Here is a 21915-nt window from a genome sequence, read left to right as displayed (position 1 = left end):
CATTTAATCTTATTTTTAGACATACAAATATCAGTTTTTCATGATGTTGTAGCTTATATGAGCCATAAATGGCTTTTGCAACGAGACACGATGATATAAAGCATAACGCACATACGCAAACCTTTTTACAGGTTTGTTTTTCAGATTTTGTCTAATGGTTCCATTTCGAACACTTTGATCTTTCGGACTATTTTTACGCCAGGCTGAAATGGCAATGATATGTAGTGCATCCCGAAATCCACCAGATAGCAGCAAAAACTCAACGAGAGCATCAGCCCGAGCTAAACGGACTGAAAAGTTCCTATAAAATCATCTATATAAGTGAGACTAGTGTAAGCGCATGATAATAAACAGCGCTGTTAGCTAAAGCGAGAATCGCCGATTATTATTGCTAATTTAGCTTAATTTTAACTTACAAATCACAAAAATCACACGTGATTTGTAATTGCTCATCCTTGGAGTTGAACATAAATGATTCCTCGTATTGAAGTTCATTGGTTGTAGTTGTTTTATTACTGATTTTGACTTACTAAAGGACAATTTTTATGAAATGGGCTCTTTGGGCTATATTAATTTAACTCGTATTAATTTATTAATTTTGTCCTCATAAGCCGTAGCCTTGTTTTAATACTCACAGGCTGGTTTAATAATGTTCTCAAACCCATTTCAACCATATTAACAATATCACACGCATTCTAAACTATTACAGTGTTACATTACATTTCAGTGAGGTCTTATCATTTTCTATGTGTCTGTTTCTACATCAGGTGACCACTGACTCGCAAAGTGTTGAACCCCAAAACTAAATGTTAGTCTCAGTTCCCGAAAGCAAATGTACTCAGAGTCCACCGTTAATGCAGAACGCTGAGAGAACCGGGTTCTGTTTTGCTTGGTTCACTTTTTGAGCTCTTTTTTACGTAAAGGGGACTCGAGTGAAAACACCCTTGGAGATGTGTTCCTGGCTGCCCGCCAGACTCGCTGTTGTGGAGACAGACAGACTAAACACAAGCCCAAGAGCCCCCGAGGACCAACTAGAGACAGACTGTGTGTGAGTCTGCATCTCCCGCTTTAAACACCTTGCACTCACTTTGATCGACTGCAGCTCTTCTCAGCGGATCTCCCCCCGTCAGGTATCAGCTGAACACTGTACAAATAAAAATATCCTTCGAATCAAACAGTATTAATATCACTGGCCCAACAATACGCACAATTATTAACTTGACGCTGTCAGGGAAATTGATCGTTTTTGTTTGCAAATATCTCAAGCTCACTATTTCAAAGACTGATAATAAGTGAAGAAATAAATGAAACCATATTTGCTGCAGACAGATCAGGTTTTATTTAATTGATCTTGTGTAGGTTTGTTGTTGTTTTGAGAATGAACTTTAAACCTGTTCTATTTTTAATATTGCATTTTAAATAATAATAATAATAATAATAATAATTATTATTATTATTATTATTATTAACATATAAAATAAGCAGTGTTTTCTTTGACCATGTGTAGTTGTTTTAATAGTTTTTGAGGATGAGGCATCACACAACCTGTTAAATTAATATGTAATCTAATTTATTAACAAATACTATATGAATATAAAAGTATGTATTATGAATAATAATAATAATAATAATAATAATAATAATAATAATAATAATAATAATAATTATTATTATTATTATTATTATTATCCTTATGTATTTTAAAATATCAATACTTACATTAAAATTTAAAAATATATATATATATATATATATATATATATATATATATATATATATATATATATATATATATATATATATATATATATATATAATTTATTTAATAGCCCTAATAATTTTGATTAACTTGCTTCATTTTTTTTTTTTTATAGGAAACTACGCACACTCTTATTATGGAAAGTCTTTTTCTTATTACACTGTTATTAGGTATTCATTGTAATAAAGGCCCATGATAAGAATATTAATTATATTTAAAATAAAAATGAGTTTCTACGAGTTTCACTAAGAGGTTTGGGGCCGCTGAAGGGTTTGTGAGCTGTATGCGACAACAAAAGGTAGAGAAACACATATCTAAACCCTACCAACACACACACACACACATGCTCTCATACGCACATACACTCTCTCACATCTCTGAATGGCAGAATCATTTAATTGTTGAAATGTGACACTGTGTCTGGGCTGTTTAATTTGTGAGAGCGGTGTGCTGGTGAAGGGTTGAAGATCTGGGGGGCTTTAGAAGCACAAAGTCAATTTGCATTGAGAAAAAGCAGCCTGTGATGGTGCTGGGTGGTTACTATGGTTACGTGTGTGATAGCGGGGGCCGGGTCAGGCACAGATGAGGGTGAGGTAATAAGCCCATTGAGTACACACACACACACACACACACACACGGCTCATTGAGCTTACTTTGTGGTTTGAAGCCACCTAAGAGGACACTAACCAGTTCAAATACTTCACCCTTAAAAGACTAGTTCACACAAAATGAACCTACTGTCTTTATTTGCTCACATCATCTTCATGTAGTACAAAACCCAATCGGTATAACACAAAAGGATGCACACACTATTATATTTAATAATGCCAAAAAATGTTTTACATTCTACATTGAAATGCATTATTATTTTGATTTGTTTTAAATGTATCATTATGTAAATCATTATTTATCATTTTATCATTTATCAACATTTTTAAATGTTTACATAGGTTTATTTTATTACTTTTTTATTTCAGTTGTAGTTATAGTATATTAGGTTCAACTAAATTAAAATGAGAAATGTTGCCTCTTCAGCTAGCTGAGATAATAGGTATTTATATTTGTTTTTATTATTTATTTTTATTATTGTTTTTATTTTTATTTGTTATTATATAGGTATTTTTAATGTATTATATTTTTCCGTTTTCGTTTTTTAACCCTTTATTTTTTGTTTAACAGAGATCACGTTTGGTTAATATTTTGAATGAGATATTATTTTTAGATCATTTTAATTTTACCTTTTAATTCTCACCTGGTAATTTTATAATTTTTATTAATACAATTTTGTCTATAATTTATCTATCTTCACAATGTTTATTTATTAATTTTATTTATTTTAGTACTTCAAGTTAAGCTAAACAAAAATGGCAAATGCTGCCTTGGCAAATAGCTCTATTTTAACTTGTGTTTACATTTTTCTTGTTTTTAATCAATATCTTTAAGTGGTAATTAAGTCATAATTGTAGATAAATAAAATAACCGTGCTGTTTAGTTTCAAAAATGTCAAAAATCAAGTCAGAAATGTACATTTTTAATATTGCAAGTCTTTTGATTAGCTAAAACAATTGGCTTAATGCAGCTTCCTGGTCTTATGGTGAACGATACATTAGTGCACTTTGTATTTTCAGATGAAAAATGTCTTGCTCTTCTGAAATAACTGTGCTTTTTACTGATGCAGCTTAAACTGTGCAGCCTATTAGATGATGTTAATCAATAGCCAAATGGCTATTTGTGCATTGTTTTAGCAACTAAGTCTGGATCCATTCTGAGAAACAATCACTTTTCCCAATTCAATCTATTCCTGTCCCTTTAGATAAATGGATGTCTTGTTCATTGGCTTTTACCCTTGAGCCTCAAAATACTCAGAGCTCCTCTTTAACCCAGGTGAAAAATACATTTTTCTGCACTGTTACATTGGAACAGAGAGATAATGGTCTGTATTTGACCTAATTGTGTTGTACACAATCATCAGAGCTAATCCTGCGTCCTCATAATCCACAGACATGATTCCATTCATCTGTGTGTAAACTCTGTTCATTTACAATAATGACTCCAAGAGAATGAGGATAATTGGGATAAAGTCATAAAAACTATATATTTAAAAGTTCAAAAGACTTCAAGATAAACCGCGATGGTGTATATGGCATACAAGTCAAGGCTTGAACTTTTATGTTTATACAGGCAGATTTTCTATACGTCGAAGAAGTTATCCTGGTTTCCACAAAAATATGAAGCACCACAATTGTTTTGGACACTGAAGCAAATCAGCACATATATCTGAAGCATCATGTGACACTGAACACTGGAGTAATGATGCTGAATATTCAGCTTTGATCGCAGGAATAAGTACATTAGACAATATTTTCATATTGAAACCTGCCATTTAAAATTGTAATAATATTTCACAATAATACTCTTTTTCCAGTACTTTTGATCAAATAAAAGCAGAATTGGTGAGAGGAAAAGAGACTTCTTTCAAAAATATAAAAAAAATAGTATTTATTTATTGTAAACTAAAACTAACGGCATAAACAACATTGCTTGAGCTAAAACAAACAATTAACTGAAATAAAATAAAAAGAAAATTTACATTTGGTTTAACTTGATGTACTAAAATAACTAAAATATACAATATATATAATAATTCAAACTACTAATACAAATGATAAAAACCTATTTAATTAGTGAAAATAACTGACTGTTATTTCGAGACCGTTTTTGGTAACACTTTATACATTCTACTAATTCTAAGTAACTTTTTGCCTACATGTCTACTAACTCTCAGAGCAGACTGTTAGGGTAAGTTTAGGGTTAGTACAATAAGTTGGTTAACACTTTATTTTAAGGTGTCATAATACAGAGTAAATACCTAATTAAGTATTCAGTAGTAGCTGTATTTACATGTCTGGAACATTACAAATTACAGTTTGTAATTATTTGATGAAACCGGCAGTTACTGTTACACGTATGTAACAAGCAGTTACACAGTTACTTGTGCACTTAAGTACAAATCTAAATACACTTTATTTTAAGTAGCTTACGTCTGTGATATTCTGTAATTTTAATGTAATTAGAAAGGTGTATTTAAGATGTGTACTGTTGGGTTAAATCATGATATATACAGTATAGATACACATGAAGTGCAATCTTGTTACACTTAATTTTTTAAGCTTTTTAGCCTATGTTACATTTATATTCACGTTGTGTAAAGTCTGCAACACATATGTGACAATTTTGTTGTTACATAAGTAGCTGTGTAACAGACTCGATCTGTAACATATATGTAACACTAGCTGTCTGTTACATCAAATAATTACAAACTGTAACTACAGACTCTTCCATAACTTAGTTACATGATAAGTACATTTTCTGTCGTGTGAGTACAATGGATACTGATAAGTACTTAACCAGGTAATTACCTAGTAGTACCTAGTATTACCTGTATTATGGACACGTTTAAATACAGTGTTACCATGTGCTTTTATGTTTTCTAGCCATTATCTTTTAAGATATTAAGCAGACAGTCTTCTAATACTCTTATGACTGCTAGTTGACATTTAGTTTCTTACTGTTAGAAGAATGTATAAAGTGGACTATCATCAAAATAAAGTGTTACCAAAAAGGATAACGCTATCTCAAAATAACTCTGGCCCAAACTTGTTACAATCTTGTTACGCTTTTTTAAGTAGTCTATGTTACATTTATAATGACGTTGCGTAAAGTCTGCAACACATACGTGACAATCTTTTTGTTACATAAGTAGCTGTGTAACAGACTCTGTCTGTAACATATGTGTAACAGTAGCTGCCTGTTACATCAAATAATTACAAACTGTAACTACAGGCTCTTCCATAACTTAGTTACATGATAAGTACATTTTCTGTCGTGTGAGTACAATGGATACTCCTAAGTACTTAACCAGGTAATTACCTAGTAGTGCCTAGTATTAACTGTATTATGGACACCTTTAAATACAGTGTTACCGTGTGCTTTTATGTTTCCTAGCCATTATGTTATAAGATATTAAGGAGACAGTCTTCTAATACTCTTATGACTGCTAGTTGACATTTAATTACTTACTGTTAGAAGAATGTATAAAGTGGACTATCAAAAAAAAGGATATCAAAATAATTCTGGCCCAAACTTTTAAACAGTAGCGCATTAAGCTTTTTTGGTAATTAAATGTTTTGTATATCTTAAAGTTACTGTAACTACTTTGTCAGAAGTAGCTGTACTTCAAACTATGACACACTTGTATAGTTGAGATGTGTTAAACATATGCGAGACAATCACAATCTGTAAACTCACGCGCGTTATCAGTGCTGGTATGAAGTGCAGACATATGTTCTCACTCCAGGGGTCGTGGCGCCGGGGCCCTTTCACCGTCCCAGATAACCTCATCAGAGAAGGTCCGATGCTCGCAGGGCTCTTTCTGGGAATCACAGGTGACACGACACACAAAGACAAACGAGATGGAGGTAAAGACGGGGAGATAAAGAGCAAGAGAAAGTTTACGACAGGCTGTGACACCATCTGAGGCTGACAGCCGTCGCGAGAGAAAACAGGAGCGCGAGACAGAGTTTTATGACGGGGTGGCAGCACTATCAGCGTGTGACAGGCGGGATGTGTCTGTTCTTTAGCGAATGTACATTGTGGCCTCTTCCCACGGGACGCGCAATCCCCTCGCTAAAGATAGAAGCTCTCGCATGGTGAGACACTTATCACCTCACTAAACGAACGGAAAGAAAGCCTTGTGTTGCATTGTAGCCCAAACAGGCCCTGCATCCATGACGATACATGCGCATGGGAAAAATGCCCAAATCCAGCTCCAGCTAAATAAAACTATTGCATGTAGGCTAATTTCAGATAAACTACATTGAAAGAAGGAAATCTTTTTTGTTGAAAAACAGGCAGCTTTGGTTGCTGGAATTCTACGATAATTCTACGTTTTTGGTTTTACGGTAAATTTACAGTTAAGAACCGTAATTTCATGAACTGATATAATGTTAATACACCCACCTATTAAAGTACCGAAATCTGTTTTGTACCTTTAAAATACGCTGATAACCACCAAATGCAGGCGGTGATGAAAAAGTCACATGATGAACCAAAGCCCATCACAAGCAGATTTTAAATAAGAACATATATGAAAGGTGCTCAGTGTTATTCACACAAACACTAAACACCATCATGGTGAGATTAATTAAACTGAAATATGCAATAAACGTTCATTTAAAAACATCAGATGTAACGTACAACCCTAACAAAGAAAAAACACAATTTTAAATGCTTGGAATGTCAATTAACGTTTTTCCCCTGTAAATTTTACAGGAATTTACTGTTAACCATTTAACAGGTTTTTACTGTAGCATTTACAGAGACCAATAGGACAATCAATTAATGAAACTAACCGTGTTTTAAATATTGTTCATGGATTTTTGATGGACATTCACCTAAGATGGTTTAGAGAACATTCAAAAAGTATAACTTCAATGTTAATACAAAATTAATATTGCTAATTGTTGTTTTAAACTTTCAAGTAAGCAAGGAAAAATAAACATTTAAAAAACTGTGTGTTTAGAGAATATTCTTATGTTACAATAACCTAACAGGAATGTTAGCAAAAATATTTCTTTAAAAATATGCTACTGTTAGCTGGACATAGGCCTATATTATATACTCAATAAAATCTATTTTTAACACATTAAACAATGCACCTTATAAAAAAATTCTCTTTTCTGAAACAACTTTGCTTCACGAAGGATGCCAGTCCATCTCGATTTTTTCACTACATACATTATAATTCCCAATTTTCATAATCCAATCAATTCTCAATGTGGGATGTTTCTACAGGATCATGTGAGTAAAATTCAGCTTTGCATGACAGCCTTAAATTACATGCTAAAATATTGTAATAATATTTCACAACATTGCTTTTTTTTTTTTTTTTTTACTGTATTTAGATCAAATAAAGACTGTACTAAAGGCGTACTGCACATTTACCCCAGTAAAAGTTCTTATGCATTTTGCAAAGCAGATAAAAAGGTACAATCCCTGTAATGCACAGCCTCAAGAGTGCTGCTTTCACAAAACTACAGTATTAGGATGGGACGTGCTTAGCTTTAGCTCGTAAGAAAGAAGGTATAAAAACTTTTGGCATAAAATGACAACACGGTCTGCTGTTTGTTCATTGTTCCTTCTTCTATCCTTTCATTACATTCCAGACAGCTGTTTTTGAGACTGAAAACATGACTGGGCAGAGAATGAAGGGATGGAAGACAAAGAGACCGACAGAGGGGAAACAAATCAGCCTGCCGTATTGCTATTGAAAAGGCTGATGGCATTGACCCTAATCATGATGGACGGGAGAGAAGGAAAGAGAGAGAATGAGAGATGGAGGTGAGGGAGACGGAGAAGCATTATGGGATAGATGGGCTCCTGGCGTGAGGGTTGGATTAAACGCTCCTCTCTCCTGCTGCTCGCCAATTGCTCCTCATTCCCGCAGATTAAGGGAAAATGAAGGATCCATGGCAGCCTGTCAGAGGGAAAAACGGCGGCTTTTTGAAACAATCAGGGGCCATATAGTCTAGTATGAGCCCCTCGCTCAGGGAAAACAGCATGCACTTTCTGAAAAAAACAAAAAAACGTATTGCCATGATGCTGACATGTCAGTGCGTTACATGAAATAAACACAGCTTAATGCATAAACATTTAACTCTCATTGGGAATAGTTGACTTTTGATCTAACAAAATGCAGTAATACTTAAGAATACCGATGCAAGGCTTTCACTATGCACCTTGAAGAAAGCAAGGATTAAACATTCATATTTTGAAGGTTAAATACGACAGGGCAGGCTAGAGACGTTCCCATTCTGCTTTAGCTTAGTTCAGCCACACACAGATCAATCAAGCTATCTATAGCCTCCAAGACAGGACTTCTTCTCACATGGTTTTACTTCAGGACCTGGATTTTACATTGGAGCTCAACTGTTCATCACACAGCAATCAAATACCGAAATGTATCATATTAGCTTGGACCGCAGAGAAACCGCTAAAACACTAGACGTAGGCAAAACAAGAAAAACAACCATTTTAGCTCATATGAATTTTGTGGTTTCATGCATTTTCAACTAAACGCAGCGGACTCAAACCGTGCTTATCTTCACTTTTCAGGCCAAGAAGGCCGCAGACCACTTTTTCCAGTAACATGAGCATCATTTCTGACGCAATTTTAGTCGATATCACAACTCTCTGCTTTCAAGGCGGTAATTTGATGAAATTTCAGCCAAGCTGTCGTATGCCACTACTCATTTTCAGAGCTTGAAATGCACAGATGCACACAGTTTCTCTGAAATGCGGCCACATCAAACACCTGCAGTGTCTGTAATGGTCAATTTCTTTTGAGGTTAGTGCCCGTCCAGATGGGGAGCAAATCAGAACAGGTCATCTCTCACACTGTGCATCATTTAAATCTCACACGCAGGATTAGTAACGTCCCCCTTCACCCGGTATTACCTCACACCCATGCAGAGTCAACAGACCTGGACGCTGACGAGTGTGCGTCACGCGCTTTAGCTTGTATGAAGCTCGTCGGTTCGTGAACAGCTCAGGTATCAGCAGATCCTCAGCAGATGTCGAAAACAAAAAGAGGGTTTGAAGAAAAGGGGGCGTTACCGTGGGTGGGATTTCAGTGATCCCTGATCATTTCAGACTGATCTCACAGCTTGCACTGTTTAATTCGAAAAGCGCTCACACACACACACACACACACACAGGCTCTCTCATTCAGTGCCTCAGTGAAACATTAGGTAAACCACAGCCTTTCGGATTCTCAGAGATTTGCAATGTCTTCTTGTGACTGACTGCTCAGGAGATACAGATCTCATATCAGTCGGCGGAAGAAAAGCTGTGAACGATCATGGCTCAGAAACTAATTACATTGTCAGAAACGACCACCTCCAGAAGTGATGACAATCCAGATCTAGGTTTGACCCTCTACAATCCATTCACAGTCCAGGAATCTCATTTCACACCAAATTCACATGAAAAAGAATATGCTTTATATATTCATTTTCATATTTCATCAAGAAAATTCAATCATTTCTTACAATATAATATATTTAAAGGCATAAATTAAATGTAGCTCAAATACTGTTGTGATGTATAAATATTTAGTTAAATTAAAATATTAGTTTTATTTATTTTGCCAGGCTAGTATTTATAAAGCCATGTTTTATGACCATACATGCAACAGGGCCAAAAACTAAAAAATATAGTACTATATATATATATATATATATATATATATATATATATATATATATATATATATATATATATATATATATATATATATATATATATATATATATATATATATATATATATATATATATATATATATATATATATATATATATATATATATATAAGACAATATTTTTGAATTACAGTAATGATAATGGCATTTCATTGCATTTATGGTCCTATGATCTTTATTTTTTATCATGTCTGCTTCATATGTCATCTAAAAATTATTTTTAAAGTCTTTTGGCTTGTAGTTAAAACTGTAGCTGGCTGGATTGATTTGAACTGATTTTAAACAGATTCATCCATGCACATGTCCCACATCCATGTCTTATGCAGCTGACATTAAGACTCAATGCAGCATGAGAGACATTAAAACCAAATGCAAAGGTAGCGTTTTGAACATGTCACATGCAAACTCCAACAGCAGACGTGTGACAAACAACTCTGAGCTGCTGCCATGTTTGATGACACACTCCAACAGCTGTGTGAGTCTCACACTGACACCTGGAGCTCCGTCTTCTGCTTTTGAGTCACTCGCATCAGGGTTTTGAATTACAGAGGGCTCTGACTCCCCCCCCTCGGTTAGGGCTCGAACTCCCCCACAGGAAGTCGGAAACAAAAGGTTTGGGTGGTGGGAGTCTAGTCTTCGGAAAATGACATATTCAGAAATGGGCTTCGTCTGAGGAGGTTGCCGTGGCAACGGTACACTTTCTGTTTGGATCAGTATCCAGAATCCAGATAGCCTCCATCATCATCATCATCGCTGTGAGCGCCACATGCAATTAAACTCCCTATCAGAGCTGCACACAAAGACTTTTTCAAAACACTTCCAGTCTGACTTAATACAAACTCCAGCAGTTAGGCTAATGAATTTTCAAGACGTCTTGCTTGTAGGATCATTGCATTCATGTACTCTGTAAATTAATGTGAATAGCAATTCCAATCATTTGAATAGAAATGATCACAGCAAGGTTGTAATTGCATCTTGGAAAATCAGTTTGAGATATTGCTGAAATATATAGACAAATATATACGATAAAAGGGTAAAAGGGCAACTGCGACTTTATCACGCAATTTTATTTTATTCTCACTGTTGTTTGTATCATGAAATGAAGAGTTCATATCTCACACTTAAGGCTTTTATTTAAGATAAGAGAAAAATATCTTCGGAATTGTGAGATAAAAGTCAAAATTACCTTCTTCATTTTTTTCATTCTGTGGTGAAACAAGCTTCTATGTGTGAAACTGCAGGAGATTTTTCTCTGGACACAAGCAGACGTCTCCATTTTTCTCTTCATTATCACTGCTGTCTAGGAGAAACAATAGAGATAATAGAGATAATAGAGATTACGTTACCTTTTGCAAATCAAACAAAGACACAAAACAATTAAACGTGACAAGACGTTTTGTAAAAGGAGCAGCAGGTCCAACATTAAAGGCGGTTCTGTTGTTGGTGTTTGCTTTTCAATGCTGTCCATCCTCTTGTTTTTTCTCAATGGAGCAGATGGGTTTTCAGCCCTCAGTGAAATACTGGGACAGATGTTTCAGTAAGACAAGCTCTCCATTCTGCTCTTTCTTTCTTTCTGCCTCTTTCCTTCTTTTTTAAGCGCTGTTGAAGCCGCATAGCACCCAACCTTTGAGATTAGCTTGAAATCGTCAGCAGGCATGGATTAATGCGAACACTGGCACGGCGGCGGTGAGGCCCATTCAGTAAATTTGCATCATGTTTATAAGGTTGAGGTATTAAGGGTTCTCCGAATAAAGGTCTGGTAGTAATATAGAGAGGGAGTATTGTAGAGGGCGGTTCAGGACCATGGACAGGTCATTGTATCGCAGCTGAGAAGATCTGAATAAGAATCACAAAACCCCATTCATTTTTAAAAAGGGTTTTCTGTAGGTTATTCTGAGGTACAGTTGGTTCATCTTGTTTACACCTACATTCTCATTTGGTGCTGCTAGCAAACTTAGCAACATGTATACTTGCTTCAAGAATCTTGTGATATACTTGGCATATGAGAAACAACGACAGTACACTCTAAAATAAAAATAAGCAAACAAATAGATTAAAAAGAAATTATACAGGTAAGTTAAAGACTATACACTTGACTTCATTTAACTGAAAAAAAACTCGTATGGTAAACAACTTACACCGATTTCCTCCGAACATGGCGGAGCACCCGCAGAAAAACACGAGACGTTGTCTATTAACTTTAACCAATCAAAAGATCGAGCGAGACTCCGGAACCCCTCTGATTGGTTGATCTCACATCAGGTCCCTTCCGCTCCCCAAAAATTTCGTCGTCAAATTACGATATTAACCTTCGTTTATTGCGCACTTCTGCGATTCCACGACGTTTTCAGATGAAAAAAAATACTTTAAAGAGCTGTTCTTGTGCAGCTAAAATAACTTCAAGGAGCACGACAGTGTCACCGGAAGCCACTTTAAAGCCCAACGGCCGCGGTCGCGCGAGACCGACAATAACTGACAGAAATTACACATCTATGGAAATTAGTTCTCCGACAAATGCTACTTCCTTTCGCTCTTTGGTGAATTCTTACATTATCGAATGCACGTAGAAATACAAACACGCCACCTAACGCAAATCTTAATAATAGTTAGCCGTTGTGAATTCGCTAGACTAGCTAAACGTGTACGCGTGCTAGAGCATTTCCAGCGTCCCATACGACGCACCGTGCACTATTAACTCGCACACTATGTAGCCCACTCAACCATGTAGCGCGTGATTTTTTAAGGTTATTGTGTCAATGATAATCGGAGCGTGAGAGCCCCTCCCCCTTCGTTTTCAAAGCCGCGCATAAAGTGTTGAACATTCCGCGCTTCGTTTTGTCGGTGCATCATCCGGGTATTTAAAGTGGACTTTTTCATTTTGAGTTTTTTGTGCGAACGCGCTACTCTGCTACACTACAAAGCGTCACAGAAGCACGCAATTTGGGACGCGCCTATTGTGTCGCCTACTTACATTAGTTTGATAGATCCACGCCTCTGCCGTTGTTGTTTTTTTTTTTTACACTTCAAAGTCATGAGCGCGATAACTCAACCCCCTTTACGTATCATCGACGAAACGAGCGCCGCTGAGGCTGACTGCGCGCTGGGGTGAGTTTAGTGTCAGCCCTGGGCGGCGGAGCTCAGTCAAAGCCCCTAGAGGCGGATCGCAACACAGCCTTCCGTTCAGCTTTCAGCACCACGCAGGACTTCACCCGTCTGCGGACAGCGATGCTCCCGCGCCCGACTCTCGCCCGACTCTTCCTCATCACCGATTCCCGTCGGTGTCGGTTTCGAGGAGTTCAGCCAAGGTTCCGACACGCGTGTGACTACAACCGACGCATCTGAGTTCACGCCGACAAAAGCGCCCTGAAAGTGGAGAGATCGGACAAAGAGCCGCCGTTCAGATGCAGCGATAACTTTGAGGAGGTTTTTTTGCGGACGAACGCCTGAAGATTGTCACAATCATGCCTGTACGGAGAGGTCATGTCGCTCCACAGAATACCTTTCTTGGAATAATAATACGGAAATTCGAGGGGCAGAGTAAGTATCGCAAAACAAACATGCGCGCTTCTTTGTCTCCATGTGATTTAGATGCTAAATGAAGTGCTAGTATTAACATGCATGCATAAATATAGCTGATATTTGACCCTGGACCACAAAGACCAGTCATAAGGCTATTTAAAAAAAATGATACTGATATTTACTGAATAAATAAGCTTTTTATTGATGAACGGTTTGTTAGGATAAGATCATTCATGGCTGAGATAGAACTGTTTGAAAATCCGGAATCTGAATGAAAAAATCTCTTAAAGTCGTCCAAATGAAGTTCTTAGCAATGCATATTACTGTTCAAAAACTATGTTTTGATGTATTTACGCTAATAAGTTTATAAAACATCTTCTTGAAACATGATATCAATCATTTTGACCCATGCGATGTTATATTGTTGGCTATTGCTACAAATATACCAATGCTACCACTGGTCCATGGTCACATATGTACTATATTCAAACACACACACACACACACACACACACACACACAGAGCTCCATGTAAGAAAAGTAAACAGTTTTTTTGTTTTTTCAGCTCGTTCACTGCATTTGTGCGCATGCAGTTTCTTCTTACAACACTATTATCAATAAAAAATAAACTACGAAACGACTTAATATACAGCATTATGTGTCACGGGGCTTTTACAAAGCTTTAGGGCATCAGAGTAATGGCAGGGACCTGCACAGAGGCTTTCAGAGAGACTGGCAGATGACGGTCAGGAGACTTTCTGCATTGTGGCTCTTTAGTGTTTACACTTCAGATGCATCTGTCAGATGAGCGCGTTTGTGTACACAGCAGCTATAACCATTGAAATGCATGAATGAAGGCATGCTCTGCATGTATGCACAGTCAGATAAACAGTGCTCTCATACTGAAGATTACACACGCATGCACACAGTGAAATCTAGACTACTGGAGCGTATTTAGAGGATTTTTACGGCATGTAAGGTTTTTAAGCACTCATTATATAAGCTGTACAGTGCGTTCAAAATCTCAGGTTAAATTTGATTGTGCAATTTAGCTGTAAAACGTCAAAATGTAATAAAAGTAAGTTATGTAAAATATAACTTTTTGTTGCTTTGTTAAAAAAAACCAGTAAAACTCACTAAATAAGACGGGTGTTAGCTTGTTATTAATGTTAAATGACGTGCTCTAAATCTTTATTTGTCAATTATAGTAAAAATAATAATCTAAAATAATGTTTTCTGAACTCTCTTTTTAGCTTACATTACCTCCACAGTACCTTCAGTTTGGTTAAACCAACAATGTTAGCTCATAATATACCAGAACATTGTCATAAGATATTGTTATAAGTCTAGTATTTTAATTACTCTCTTATAAACTGGATGAAAACCAGACTCACTTGAGCTTATTTGTCATATGGATCTCCTCTTTTGCTTGAATGCGCATCTTAAAATATGTTCAAATTTCTCATCAAATGATCATCCAATCCCACACTGTACTAATTTTGTGCGGTCATTTACAGATAAGAAGTTCATCATAGCCAATGCCCGGGTCCAGAACTGCGCTATTATTTACTGCAACGACGCATTCTGCGAGATGACAGGGTTCTCACGGCCAGATATCATGCAGAAACCTTGCACATGCGACTTCCTGCACGGCGAGCAAACCAAGAGACACGCGATTGCGCAGGTGGCCCAGGCTCTCCTGGGGTCGGAGGAACGGAAAGTGGAGATTACGTACCATCGCAAGGACGGTGAGTCCAACCCCATCCTTTCCTTTTGGGTCAGTGGTTTTGAGCCGTGTAGAAAAAGAAAGGATGGCTCCGTTCCAAAGCCAAGCACGCATCCTTGCTTAGAAACAGAAGGCAGCTGCCTTCTAAGGGGCTGTTCACACAGGCCGTGTGCTTGCATTACAAACAGCTTGATGGAAACTTCATCTCGGCAGGTGCCGTGAGACTGAGACTTGCTTATAGCATGCTTTTGAAAAAGTTTGTAATGAGAAACGTCTTGCATAAAAGAAGTTTGCAGGCAGTTTCCCTTCAAAATACAAGCTCTATAGTTGATGCTTAAAAGAAATCAAAAAGTAATGTTTTTGTGTGTACTGCGTGTTTTTATTACGTATATATATAAACACACATGTGTATATTTAGAAAAAATATCATGTTTATATATAAAATATATTTATATATAATATAGATGAAAAGAATATAAATATGTAAATATTTTCAAAATATATACTGTGTGTGTGAACCATAATAATAATTCATTACTAATAACTATTAAAATAATAATAATAATGACTGAATACATTTATTACATTAGGAAATACTTTAAAAGTATTATTTTATTTTTTTACAATTTGAGCGAGTGAGTAAATGAGAGAGCGAGCGAATAAACGAATGAATGAAAAAGTGCAATTATATACGTTTCTTTTTTTTCGGCCGTTTTTTTCAATGAAAATTGACATTTGTAGAGTTTCATGGCTGGTAACAAATATGTACTATATATGTTTTCTGAAGTCACCAGTTAGTGTCCGCTATAAAATAGTACTCACTTGATGGAAAAATAGGTTACAACAGAATAGGTGATGAAACTAAATGATGTTAAACTAAACTGAAGCAAAATACACAACATAATACACCAGCTGTCGAGTTTTAATACTTTACGGTATTGAATGAATTCGGTGTATTTTTACACTTTAAGTGCACTTACGAGAGCAGCTCACTAGGTTTGGAACAGAACAAGAAACGCGAGTAGCGTCTCTCTTTCACACGCCCTCTCTCTGTTTTGTTTCATCTCGGCTACGATATCGTAAGCGCCTCATTTGGTGGGGAGGAAAACTGATTTCAGCTGAAGTGTGCAGTGAAGCAGACTCACTAATGTGGGCATCCTTACACCCGCCTAAAGCAACTCAGTCAAATTCAGCCCTCAGCCTGTCCAATCCCTTCAAACACACGGGATTAAAGAAAAACACACGCCAGCGTCTGCTGCTAGAGCTCAGATCGGCCTCTGCTAGCACTGTTTGAACAGCTACACGGGAAGATGCTTTACTGATGAGCCAGAAACCCAGTGTGTGCGTCACATGAGCCATGAGGTCTCCCTGCCCCTCTGGGTTACAAATTACTCTCCAAAGATATTTTTTTTTTCCGTAAGATGTTTTGGCACAGAATAAGTCCAATAGCTTGAAAAATGTCATTTTATTCATTATGTCATTTTATTTGATTCTATTCCACAATGGAAAATAGCCCCACATTAAAAAAATAAATACATTAAATAAGATTGTAATAATTTATCAGTTAGGAATGTTATGGGACACAAAGTAGTTTAAAAACCCTACAAAAATGGAGAGATTTTTATTTAACTGAATATTTTGTCACAGTTTAATACAATTTTTTTTTTTTTTTCTATGGGTAATGACAAATTTTCAAAAATCACAATCAAAAATGATCTGTTCGGAATTTTATATAATATTAATATAATATCTTTCCATTAGATATTCTGATATACAATAACTTTAATAACATAAAAATAGACACCTATGTCAACAATGGGAAATATATGTGATAATAATTTGTTACAGTCCGTTTTACAATAGACAATACCCCAAAAAATAGTTTTTCTGAAAATAGATCCATTTAAAAAAAATTGCTTACTAAACATTATAAATGAAAAATATATATACGCTGATGTAAAATAGCTCTAAATACATTTTTTTCTGTCCAGTAACTTTTTTGATCTTTTTAACATCATTAATATAATTTATACATTTCGGAGGACAATAAAAAAGGCAGAAAAACATTCCAGAAAATCATAAGACTGATACGCTTTTTTGGCCACCCGGCAACCATCCAGAACACCTTAGCAACCATATCAAATTCACAGAAATTCCATGGCAACCGCACATGACACTGGATTCGTGACTATGAGATTTGCAAGCAAGCACCTTCAAATTATTAAAAACACTTGCACGTGCAAATGTGTTTTTAAGGAGGCCTGAGATAGTTTACATCAAATGGGTTTGGCTGACGGAAGTTTAATTCATAATCGATAATCTGATATACATGAAAATCATAACTGAAATGTTGACATTTAACAATAATAATTCAAATAATATATAGTAAAAGTAACGTGTGAACGGCAACATGTATTTAAACTGAAAACATATGCAGAAGACAACATGTAATAGTAGACTCAAAAACTGCATCATTTTAATTTAAATTCAATTTCAAGAATGCAAGGAAGATTAATAGGCTGACGTATCAATAATGGGATATTGCCAGTGAATACACATGATAAACTGTATTTCTGATATCTATTCAACACATAACAGCATATCTCAGTAATAACGTCAAGAGTTAAAAACCTTTAACGATGAACTTCAGCTGGGGAATATCTATGTATATATGTATATATATATATATATATATATATATATATATATATATATATATATATATATTGCTATTGTTTAATCACTTGCCTTTGCAGTTTCAGCTGAATACTGCAATTTAATAGCAGCTGGTGTAGGGCGATTTCAACAGCCATTCCCCTGTACGTAGATAATAATAAGCAGCGTTTTAGCTAGCATAAAAGCAGGACTGAAACGCAGACTGAGCCTCATTAAGAAATCATTAGAGGTTCGGTTAAAGAGTGCTATCAAGCTGAGAGTGAAATTCAACACCCTGTACACACAGACTAACAATACATCACATCAGAGCAGCGCCGCTCACCTGAGACCCAGGGCTCCTGCCAGGAACCTTGTGAGGCCTATTCAGACAAAGATATGAATTATAAAGCAGGTGTAATTAAATTTGAGGTAGATAAAGCACCTCAATGAAGATGTTTAGGAGAAGAAGAGCCTCTAAGATGAGGTAATTGGGATCTGATAAGACTTTTGTTGATGCTTAATGAATCTAAAGCTGCATTAAACAACACGCGATGCGTTCAAGTGATCAGAAGTGATAGCAAAGACGAAGAAATGCTGTTCTTTTCAACTTTTGAAGAATCTTAAAAAACTATTATTACAGTTTCGCTAAAAATACGAAGCAGCGCAACTGTTTTCAACATTGATAACAATCCTAAGTGTGCCTTGAGCATCAGATCCAGCACGTTAGAATGATTTCTGAAGGATCACGTGACTCTGAAGACTGAAGAAAATTCAGCTTTGCGCCGCAGGAATAAATTACACGTTAAAATGTATTTAAATCGAAAACAATTATTTTACATTGTAATAACATTTCACAACGTTTACGTTTTTTTTGTATTTTTAATCAATTAAACGCAGCCTCTGTGAGTCGAAAATATTTCAAAAACATAAAAGAAAAATCGTACAAATCACAAACTCACTAGCTTATGCGATGACGATGAAATATGCTTTCCAATGAAATAGTGTAAAGTGATGACTGTTTAATCGAGTAAATACTTAGGGGTACAAAAAATAAAAGGATCCCATCTCGTTTGAGTTGTTCTCTTCTCTTATTACTGTTATGTAATGTAAAGCAAAAGTGCTTCACATTACGTAACACTTGAGCTCAAAACAAAAGCCAAACTGATATAATAAAAAGGCAAAGTTCTGGCTAAAAAAACATCTTAACGTCCTCCCTCGATTTATCCCGATGACAATACGAAATGCGGTTTCTTGCGAGAAGCTACGAAAAGACATCTGCAGCTTCAAACTGTTGTAACAAACACTGCGTGCGTGCGTGTGTGTGTGTGTGTGTGTGCATGTGTGTCTCTGCCGTGATCCCTGGTTAAGAGGGTTTGTTTAGTACTTCCAGGGCGCGCTGCGGATGAAGAGGTTTGTGGGTAATGGGCTCTGATGTCACCTGCGTGTTGTAGAGCATATGGAGATGTCAGCTCGTGTGCAGTCTTAATGGAGTTGTTACAGCGGTGCATCTGACACCTCACTCGCGGCTCATGATGGATTACAGCGCTCATGCAAAGCTGATGAGCCATCTAGTTGTTTATTTATTTCCGTACACGTGCTTGTAGCGTCGTTCCTGAACAGAATCGGCCGATTGAACTAGTTGTTTGGAACCAGTCTTTACTGATGAGCCTCGAGGTCTCAGTATCACTTATCACGCAAATTATGTTCAAATTATTGAACGCTTATTTTTACGTTAGATACGTGGACTCCGATAGCTCTAATGGCATCAGAATAGAAAATGAATTTCTGTTTTGTTTAATCAGGGGGAATAAAAATAAGTTGGAACGTTTTTGTGAAAAATTATCAATTTGTCGACTAAACATTGACAATAAAAAAACGTAATCTTTCCTAAAACTTTGTTTGTTTAATTGGGAGGATAAAGAATATTTTGTGAAAGTCGATGCATCAATGGAAAAATATTTGCATGAAAATGGATACATTTTTGAGGTTAATTAATGACTTAATGAAAATTAGAAAAAAAAAAATGCAGTTTATATATGTTAGAGGACAATAAAACAATTAAATATATATTAAAATATATATTTATATGATATATTAATATGCAACTTTCTTTAGTTTGGGGTTAATTTAGTAAAAATGAAACAATAATAAAAAAAACTAATTAATTATTTATTTTAAAAATAAATAATTATGTTAATGATATGTAACTTATACACATAGGAGGACAATAAAACAAGCAAAATAATAGCTTAAATAGAGTAATTAATAAAAATATTATGAATAAATAATAGAAGGAATATTTTACTGAAATTGTTTTAATTAAATGCAATTTATTTTATTTAAGCAAAAATACAACAAATATCTATATATTTTTTCCATTTTTGTGAAAACTTTTTTATGCTTATGAGAGTATCATATACTTTTATACATAACCTTTTCTATTCTATTGATGCCTGTGTGGAGCGTTCCAAATCAATCACTTCTAAGGATCCATTTAAGTTAGCATGTAGCATTAGAAGGATGCTGGTTATGTGTGAAGTAGACAGCAAGACAGCTCAAACGGTCCTGCAACATGTCTGAAGATGCCTGAGAGGGAAAGAGATCGAATTTATGATAATCTTGAGCGTGAATCCACACTATAGTCGTACAGTTAGACGCAGCTCAGATTGAGAGTTTCCTGCATAGAAATGAGTCTACTACTCCCCTTAAAAAACAAATATAAGGTGCATTCATTTGTTATAATGAAGCATGATCTATGCATTGATGTAATGAAGCTTGATCTGATACCAAATATTATCCAGGCCAATATCAAAACAAATAAACAAAGCTATCAAATGGAAAGCTTGTGTTTTTAATAATCAATATTATAAGTAAATGAACAAGTACACATTATCAGACTGTTTTTGTTTATAACATTGTTATTGATTATAATTAGACCCAGTGTTATTTTAGTATCACTGATATACCACTATTTATATGTATATATATATATTATTTATATATAAATTATCTATATATTTCAGTTATTTTTAGTTATATTTTTTACTTAAATTTTTGCTAGTTGTAGTATATATATATATATATATATATATATATATATATATATATATATATATATATATATATATATATAAAGAGAGAGGAATAGGGAATATGTTTTTTTAATATTTCATTTCAGTTGATATTTACTTTATTGTTTTGTTAATACTTTGTCGATAATTATTGTGCACAGAACATGGTCAAACCATTTTAAAGCTATTTTTACATTTATATCAAACATCACTAAACACTACTAGCATTATAATAAATTTGAGTGATAAATCTATGAATGTTTGTCTCTGTCTGAAACTTTGTGAATTGTGAAATATATGTTTGCGTTCAAATTAATTAATTAATTAATTAATGGAAGAAGCAATAATTCCTATGCTTTTTTCCCACTTTGAAAATTAAAACACTTCAAAATACATAGCATTAAATCTGACTGAAAGCATAAAAAACGGAAAATAATTTGTCTCATTTTTGTCACATTTGCTTCGCTGTACAATTCTTTAGAAAAGTTGCGCTGTAAGACTGTATGACTTTGAATGAATTAACGTGAGAAAGAGAGAGCGCACAAGTGAGTAGCTTGTAGTGAAACTTGTTGGTTTAACTACAAAAACAGCAACGTTATCACCCCTAATGGTGAGAAATATGTAGGTTTTAGTGGCAAAGCTATTGTATAAAACCAGCTCCTGAATGTTGCACGCTTTCTTACATGTAGTTGCCTCCTCAATATCAGCAGGTTTTAACGTTGTCTTCGTGGGCAAACGTGTCGCCATTGCATCAGGAGCTCTGCGGGGAATCGGATATGCGTGTTTAGACGGAGGTCGGATGTCCAGATATCGGATATGTATCAGATTAAATCCACATTTGGAAGTGGACCAGATCGGATCTTGT

General features: G+C 35.3%; 1 protein-coding gene across 1 annotated transcript in view; it reads left to right on the top strand.

Moving 5' to 3' along the window:
* Positions 1–12974: 12974 nt before the first annotated feature.
* The window catches only part of LOC122351579 (potassium voltage-gated channel subfamily H member 7-like), an 80975-nt gene continuing 72034 nt past the window's right edge, over positions 12975–21915 (top strand). The window contains exons 1-2 of the mRNA XM_043248741.1: positions 12975–13616; positions 15116–15346. Of these exons, the coding sequence (XP_043104676.1) occupies positions 13541–13616; positions 15116–15346 (307 nt within the window). The 5' untranslated portion in view covers positions 12975–13540. The remainder of the gene's footprint in view (positions 13617–15115; positions 15347–21915) is intronic.

Source organism: Puntigrus tetrazona, chromosome 9, assembly GCF_018831695.1.
Source record: "Puntigrus tetrazona isolate hp1 chromosome 9, ASM1883169v1, whole genome shotgun sequence".
Taxonomy (NCBI): domain Eukaryota; kingdom Metazoa; phylum Chordata; class Actinopteri; order Cypriniformes; family Cyprinidae; genus Puntigrus; species Puntigrus tetrazona.
This window is presented reverse-complemented; position numbering and strand designations above follow the sequence as displayed.